The sequence below is a fragment of the Lipotes vexillifer genome, unplaced genomic scaffold (genome assembly GCF_000442215.2).
Source record: "Lipotes vexillifer unplaced genomic scaffold, Lipotes_vexillifer_v1.1 scaffold491, whole genome shotgun sequence".
In the NCBI taxonomy this organism is placed as follows: domain Eukaryota; kingdom Metazoa; phylum Chordata; class Mammalia; order Artiodactyla; family Lipotidae; genus Lipotes; species Lipotes vexillifer.
Window position 1 is genome coordinate 249245 of NW_006770548.1, and position 8566 is coordinate 257810.

Sequence of the window (8566 nt, forward strand, 5' to 3'; positions counted from 1 at the left end):
AAAAAAAAAAAAAAAAAAACTAGGTGGGAAAGATGGGGACTATGGCTGTTCATTGTATTGACGGGAACTATGCAGGTGCAGGTCTGGAATTTTAACCTACGCAAGCTAAACTGGTAGCTACCCTATTACTATTCCATTGATGATGGCAGAAGACAGAAGCCCCCCGGTCACACACAAAGGATGTTAATCACAGCAAAAGCAGTTGCCAGACATTCATATTGGTTTGCAACAGTTCCCCTGCCCCAAATTTCCTGGGTGTGACACAAAAGGCTGACCACCTTTGTATGCTCACATAATGGATTTCATTACCACAGAGGAACACTGAGCTAGGTAGATTCAGTTTTTATAGCAAGTGGAAGCTAAGTCTGTCCTTTGTCATGGGGGAGATAATACTTCTTCCCTCAGGGTTGCTTGCTGAAAACACAATCCTGAGAAATAGCCCAGGTAAAGAACAGTCAGGGCCTTGCACTCTTGATATACCCAACAAGAACTTGCAGGGGTACTCAGGGTCCATGGCAGACTGCCTCACCTAACGCACACTATCTCTTTACTTGTGTATGTTTGAAATTATTCATAATAGAAGATAAATTTTAAAAAGAAATGTACATCTGAGTTGAAAATATTTGAAAAGTTATGCACAGCTGCCAGCATAGGTGTGTTAACAGCTACCATCATAACCATATTTTTTTCTCAGAAGCCCTATATATTCCAAATACTTAATTTCTACTTTTTATTATCATGAAAGGAATGCATACTTTTGGCTCCCCAAAAGTAAGCCACATAGAAGAGTATTAACTGAAAACTGAGAGACTCTGACCTAGCTGTACAGTTAAGAATTCTGATATATCCTTTCAGAAATGTCCTGTGCTTACATAAGCATATGTATAAACATGTTTTTTTTTAAAAAAAATGCCACTTGGTGGAATCTAAAGAAATGGTACAAATCAACTTATTTGCAAAATGGAAATAGAGTCACAGATGTAGAGCGCAGACTTACGGTTGCCAAGGGGGAAAGTGGCGGGGAGGGATGAATTGGGATATTGACATACACAAACTACTATATAATATAAAATAGATAACTAGTAAGAACCTACTGTATAGCACAGGGAACTCAACACTCTGTAATGACCTATAATGGGAAAAGAATCTAAAAAAGAGTAGATATGTGTATGTGTATAGCTGTTTCACTGTGCTGCACAGTAGAAACTAACGCAGCATTGTAAATCAACTATACTCCAATAAAAATTGATAAAAAGATAAAAATAAAAAATGCACTTGAGGACTTCCCTGGTGGCGCAGTGTTAAGAATCCACCTGCCGGGCTTCCCTGGTGGTGCAGTGGTTAAGAGTCCGCCTGCCAATTCAGGGGACATGGGTTCGTGCCCCGGTCCGGGAAGATCCCACATGCCGCAGAGCGGCTGGACCCATGAGCCACGGCCACTGAGCCTGCACGTCCGGAGCCTGTGCTCAGCAACAGGAGAGGCCACAACAGTGAGAGGTCCACGTACCGCAAAAAAAAAAAAGAATCCACCTGCCAATGCAGGAGACACGGGTTCGAGCCCTGGTCTGGGAAGACCCCACATGCCGCAGAGCAACTAAGTCCATGCGCCACAACTACTGAGCCTACGCTCTAGAGCCTGCGCGCCTAGAGCCCATGCTCCACTACAAGAGAAGCCACTGCGATGAGAAGCCCGAGCACTGCATCAAAGAGCAGCCCTCACTCACCGCAACTAGAGAAAGCCCAAGCACAGCAACAAAGACCCAACGCAGCCAAAAAAAAAAATGTACTTGGAATCATAAACGTACTGGTTATAGCAGTTGCTTTTTTTACTCGACATTTCCTGTATATTTTCCTGTATATTTTCCACTAGATCTAACTCATCCTTTTAAACTGCTGCTTCCTCCTTCATTTAATTGTTATTATGGACTGAATTATATCCATATGTTGAAATTTATATGTTGAATACCTAACCTTCAATGTGACTGTGTTTGGAGATGGGGCCTTTAGGGAGGTAACTGAGGTTAAATGAGGTCCTCTGATTGGGGCCCTAATATGATAGGACTGGTGTCCTTATATGAGGAAGCAACACCAGAGACCTCTCTCTCTCCAAGCAACCACAGAAGAAAAGCCATGTGAGGACACGGTCTACAGGTTGTGAGTAGAGGTCTCACCAGAAACCAACTCTGATGGCACATTGATCTTGGCCCCATAGCCTCCAGAACTATGAGAAAATAAATTTCTGTTAAGTCACCCAGTCTTTGGTACTTTGCTCTGACAGACCAAGCAGACTAACACAGATGTATTTTTTTTTTTTTTGGCCGTGCCGCACAGCATGTGGGATCTTATATATCCGGTACAAAGTCAGGTCTCCACACACCTGTGGCCAGGGACCAGCCTGGAGCTCTACAATCACCCTTTCCTTATCTTTCTTGTCTTTTTCACCGCTGAGCACAGTTCAACCCCTCATTACACTCATCTAATTAGTATCCTAGCTAATATTTTCCCAGCCAACTCTACCCTCACACTTCCAGAATAACGTGTCCCTAAAATACAGTATTTTACTCTCCTACTTAGAACCATAAAAATGTCTTACAAAAAATAATTGATTAAAGTCAAAATCCTAGCGTAGCATTCCTGACTGCTTTTTCTGCTCTATCTGCTCTAAAGAATATTCACATACCCAGCCATCTCTTCACACTGAATTATTGAATAGTTTTAGGATTTGCCCTTTGTTCCACCTGGATGCCCTTGCTCACATGGTTCTCTCTGCCCCTGGAATACTTTATATTTCCTCCCCAGCATTTATAACTTTCTTTTTGCTTTACGCAGGTTTTCATCTTCTCTACTAGGCCTTAAGCCCCTTGGGGGCAGGGTCTTTGCATCCTCCACACCTGCCTATCAACTGCTATATATCAATATCCGTGCAAGCATCATCCCCACACGTCATAGCACCATGCCCTGCTCAAAATAGAGAATAATTTAAATGAATGATGGTCCATGCTCCCCTCCCTCACCCTTCTGTCCAACGCAGAGAGAAAGTAAATAACAAATACTTGTTGAATGTAATTGTTTGGACAAAAATGAAGGGATATGGCCACATCTTAAAAGCATATTCTAGGTCTTTCCAGCTGTAAAATCCTGACCCAGCTTCCAAGGTATCCCCCACCGAGATCTCTCCTTTTGAAATTGGATTCCACTGAACGCACACAGGAGCCTCACCTGGAGGACTGCTGCATATAACGGGGATAAGGCCCTTTCTCACTGCTGAGACGTGAGGGCTGAGGGGGAGGGGGCGGGACCTTCAGACCCGCCCAACAGCACTCCGAGCTGCAAGTGCCACCTTGTCCTTTCCCTAGCGTTGTACCGTTTACAACGCGCCAACACGTAGATTTCATCCGCGTAACAATCTCATGAGGAAGAAATTCTCATCTCCCTAAAGAAACAAAATCAGAGATGGAGAAGAGAAGAGGCGTGGCAACGAGCCGCGGCGAGGAAGGCGGGTGGAAGCCCGGAGCGCGAGCTGGATTTCGTTCCTGGCTCAGCCCTGATCCGGCCTGCTCACTCGCAGCGGGAGAAGCGGGTCAGGCGCACAGAGGACCCGAACACCCTGCCGCTGTCACACTCCAGATGCTAACTCTCTACGAGAGCCAAGACGCTCAGACTCGTTCTCTCAGCACCCGCCAGGGCCTCCCGCGCACCCACCCGCTTCGCGACCCTGCCGGAAGTCCCGCCTCGCCCGCCGCGGCCGTCCCCCATTGGGCTCCGCGCCGGGGTCTCACCGCCGGTTGGCTGCTCGGCGGCGTGAGCCCTTGGCGGCCACTGCGGGCCACCGGCGACGGACCACATCGAGACCCGCAGAGACGAGGGGTCCAGCGCGGCAGGCGGCGCTGGGGGCGCGGGGCGGGGAGGGCCGCCGGCCGGCGGGACTTCCGCCACGGGACCCGGAAGGGGCCGCGCCGCCGCTGGTGGGAGTTGTAGTCCGGCCGTGGTTGGGGGGGGGCCCGCGGCTCATGCGCGGTGCACCGAGGCTTGTTTCACATCTGTAACAACAGGTGAATTGGGCTTTTGATTCTCCCTTTTCGTGCCCCATTGAGGAGCTTCCCGCGGCCGTGGGTGGTCAGCGCGAGGAGGGGTCCGGGTCCGACCGCCGGCTTGGCGGAGAGTGGGGCGGAGAAGCGGGCGGGCTGGAGGAGCAGGCCGGGCATCCGAGGCCTGCCCGGGAAGCCGGCCGGGCCGAGCCGTGAGCAACCAGGCCTCGGCCTGCTGTTGCCATGGAGCCGGGGCGGGGGCGAGGGCGGGGGCCAGACCGGCCCGCCAGGGCGGGCCTCGTAGCCAGGGGCACCGCGGGGGCCGCGGGAGAGGCCGCTTCATTGGCGCAACGACGCCTCCGCCTCAGGGGATGCTCTGTTTCCCGAGGCACGGCCCGGAGGAAGCCCCCGGAGTGCCCTGGGACCTTTGTCTGCCCCCGTGCCGCCTGGACTGTTCGTCCACAAAGAGGCCTGATGCATTCTGGCCCCCCTGGTTTGCCCCCTTTTGCACCGACCTTGTCACTGGGGGTGGCCAAGGGGTGAGGTGTTCTTTGTTTGCTGGTGGTGACTTGCCCCATTTCGCAGGGGAAGACCTAATGCATGTTGGGTCCTTTGTTTGCAGTGAACTGGAGTCCCAGGGCTCCTCAGAGCCCCTGAGCCAGGAGTATGGCGTTAGCATGCTGTCTAATTAGTCCTCGTGTAGCAACACTGGTCACCTTAATTGTGATTTTGCAAGGCAGAGGTTGTCCACTTTGCAACCCCCATCCACAGGGGCTTGTCATACGCTGTAGCAAGTGGACTGCAGATGGCCACTTGCAGATTCTCAGCCTGTTTTTGGTTGCAACTTACTGGCCAGGGCGAAATGAGACTTTGATGGTTTCCCTTGCAGTTTCTTTAAAGGCGGTAATCCCGCCGTCATTGTGGGTCTTGACTACATTTTATAATTTACACTTAAATCTTGGAGTCTTGGAGTTTCCAGGAGGGAGAATGTTTTTTCCTGATGTAGTATTTGGGATTTATATAGTGGTCTTTATTTATGTAGCTGTTTTAGGTGCAGGAAGTACATCCTTGCTGCATTTTCTTCCTATGTAGGTTGTCCCTTTACCCAAAAGATACTCTCAAAGTGTTTTAATTTATGGAATCACGGTCCAGAGTTTATCAAAGTTTTTTCCTCTTTCAACCTTTGAAGATGTCAGTATAAAATATTCTTTCAAAGAATGAATAGGCAACAGCATGATATCATGGAAATAAGTAGTATGGTATAAGCATGGAAAACTTCGGAGCTCAGTACCTAAACTGCAGGTTCGCATTCTGCCCTGAGGCAGATATAGCATCCTGGGCAAGTTGTGTAAACTTCTCTGGGAAAATCTGCCTCAATTTCCTTCTCTGGGAAGGATATTTCCTACCTCACTGGGTAGTTGCATAGGTTAAGTGAGGTATAGTCTGTGGAAGTACTTTGTAAACTATAAAAATGGTACTTAGCATTTAATTTTGTTATTTTCCCAATCTGGAAGAGCTTCTTAATCTACCTTATATCGATTCATCTTATAGTCAGATGGGAGTAGAACTCAAAACTGAATTAAGTTTTGCTCTGGGCTTGGAGAAAATGCTTTTGGGACTACACATCCCTCTTTACCATGACATATCTTTCTTGGTATCTTACAGGTGCGGATGTAGGGCAGCTCACAATTTGATGGGTATAGAGTGGGTCATGGCAGGTCCTGAAGTGAGGCCAAAGTGTACTGTGTGTGTTTCATGCCACTAACATAACTTGTCCTTGTTGTCAGAGTTAGTAGATGAATTTCAGTGGTCCGGAGCAACTTTCTTTCCCTGCGGGGGCCATCACTTTAGTGACCCAGCATTGTACTTCCCAGGAGGAGGCCCAGCCTCGTGATGAGGAATAGCAAAGAGAGAATTCAGCTCCAGTTCAAAAGCCCACAAAATCTGAGACTGTCACTGCTCTTGTAAGGTAAGTTGATCTAGCCATGCACACAAAGCAGTGGTGGGTCTCATGCCCAGTTACACTGTAAAGCAAAAGGCATGTATTTAATCCATTTGTGACTGTCTTGGAAGAAGGGCATCATTTTAAGTTATACCCTCTCTCTGTCCTTGAATCATCTCATATTGATTCTGTCTGGAGTTAGGTTTCATTATGCAAGAAATCTTGACATAATATTATTTAACTTATCTCTAGATTATTTTAGAGAAACTCTAAACCATAAAGGTTTCTAACATAATACTGTATAACCAGGAAGGTGGTTTTCTTTTAGATATTTATGAAATTTTCTAGAGCTCTGTAAAATATCTCTAAAAGATCCTATCTTGAATCTCATAGTATATTTTTTAAGACTGATACATGAAAAGATAGTGTTATATGAGCCTTGGTTGGCGTGGAAAGGATCAGGGGCTTTTTAAAAAAGCAAAACCAAGAGTCTGTTTACGAGCAAATGAACTTAAAACTTCTTAGCGAGAAAGTATTGTTTCTTAAATAATAATCGCTTAGATGTTATAATATTCAGAGTTTCTTTAAAATTAGAATCTCAAATTACACTCCTTTTCTTTTAATTTGGATAGAAGGAGTCTATAGAATGTAACTTATTAAAGTAAATTGTATTATTGTTGATATTGTATTGAAGTTTTCTCTCTGAGCTACCATATCCTATCGGCTGAAATTTCCGGCATCCCTGGGGGAGAGGAGGCCATCAGGGCAGACCTGCTATGGACCTGAAAGATTCGTCCCCAGGTCAGCCCTCCACCCCCACCTCCCCATGATTTGAGAAGGAGAGGGAATAGCAGTCAGGAGCAGGAGTGTAGGCCCCGTTAGACTCCTAGTAATGTTGGACATCATCATAATTTGCTAAAATGTGTAGATGTTTTTAAACTAATGCCACATAGGATTACTGCACCAACCCAAGAGTACTACAGTATTAGAAACATCTGTAGGGACTTCCCTGGTGGTCCAGTGGTTAAGACTCCGTGCTTCCACTGCAGGGAGCATGGGTTCAATCCTTGGTCGGGTAACTAAGATCCTGCATGCTGCATGGGGCAGCCAAAACAAAACAAAACAAACAAATGAAGAAAAAAATCTGTAAGTGTGAGTTGGAGTGTTTTTTAAAACAAAATTGTTAAACCAGAGGTGTTACTTATTTGTGTGTGTGTGTGTGTGTGTGTGTGTGTGTGTGTTTAAGTCTCGAGGTATATTCCTCAGTTAAATGCACTAATGAGCAAAATGCAGCAAAATTTTTGGCCAACAGTTGAACCTTAACTTAATATTTGTTATTTCATAGAGACTCCGCCATGAAAAGCTTTTTATTTTGAATCACTCTACAGTTACTCTTTGATACTGTCAGTCAAGTCCCATTCCTAGGGCCTTGACTAGGTTTTATGAAAGCCCAGTACACCAGTTTGTCCATAAGGCAATCATCAGTCCCATTTCCTGACGCCACATGAAAAAAGGGGTCCATGTAGGATTTCATTTCTTCCTACACGTCCCAGGATAACTGCAAGTATTGTGATGAGGTGGAAATATATGTCTCTCACGATGAAATGCATCCCTTTCTGTTTAGCAGGGATCAGGGAGTTTAGGACAGAGAAAAGAAGAAAGCTCTCAATTAGAAACAAAGACATGTAATTACTTTGTAGTGGAGATGGCCCTTCCATCGTTAAGACTGGGAGCAGTTGGGGCTCATTAGTGAAGAGCTTCATTTTTCTTGTCTTCTGGACAGTGCTGTCTGTGTTATTGAAATCTTCTCTGGGTTCCTGGACCATGAATATTAACCATTGCCTTTCGGCCCTCCTTCTTCTTAGGATTCCAGCTTTCCCTCCTGGCCAGAAATGTTCAGCCTGGACTCATTCAGAAAAGGTAAGAATGTAATTGTGCTTGTGGCCTCAGGCCCTTCCTCCCTGTGACAGGCAGCTATGAAGGCTGTGAAAGTCCCTCACCAGTGTGTAGTCCTTGGACCCCCCTCTTTGGGTGGCTTTCCAAAGTCCTTTCTCAGCCTTCCTCTTGCATGGTGTTTATAATCCTTGCCACCCCTTGTCTAGGCCTTTGTGTACATTTGCTACCCCTCTCCCTGAATACCCTCTCCTGCATATTCGCTGCTTATTGAAATCCTACTATTTTTCTGGGCCAGTGTTTTACACCATTTCCTCCATGAGCCATTCGTGATTCTGTCAACCAAAGACAATTTCTCTTCTCTCTGATTTCCTCAGCACCACATCTGTACTTTCTCATGCTTAGTCTATCTGAATTACTCATTGCATCTCTAGATTAGAAGCTCCTCGCAGCCGGGGCCCAGGGCCCGTTGTGCTCTTTTATCATCCATGGTACCTGGCATAGCATTTTGCACACGATAGACCTCAATAAAAGCTGGTGGAAATGGATTGAGTCATTGTTTTATATTAGTGCTTAGACAAATTGTGGCAAGTCTTGAAATCAGTACCCTCCAGCAGCTGAGGTGAGAGGATTGCATAAGCAGTAGCAGAATTGAGACATGGCAGGGCGAGAGGGTAGCATTCAATGGCTGCTTATCGGAAGA

At 46.4% G+C, this 8566-nt stretch overlaps 1 protein-coding gene across 3 annotated transcripts in view; it reads left to right on the forward strand.

Moving 5' to 3' along the window:
* Positions 1-3970: 3970 nt before the first annotated feature.
* Positions 3971-8566, forward strand: part of DHX30 (DExH-box helicase 30) — a 30864-nt gene continuing 26268 nt past the window's right edge. The window contains exons 1-3 of one of the 3 annotated variants that reach the window (XM_007446144.1): positions 3971-4052; positions 5903-5997; positions 7836-7890. Coding sequence is in view for 2 of the 3 variants with exons in the window: in XM_007446142.1 (XP_007446204.1) it covers positions 6747-6771; positions 7836-7890 (80 nt within the window). In the remaining variant the exon portion in view is untranslated. Of the gene's footprint in view, positions 4053-5902; positions 5998-6746; positions 6772-7835; positions 7891-8566 lie in introns of those variants that run through there. The other 2 variants (XM_007446143.1, XM_007446142.1) reach the window with 2 other exon arrangements.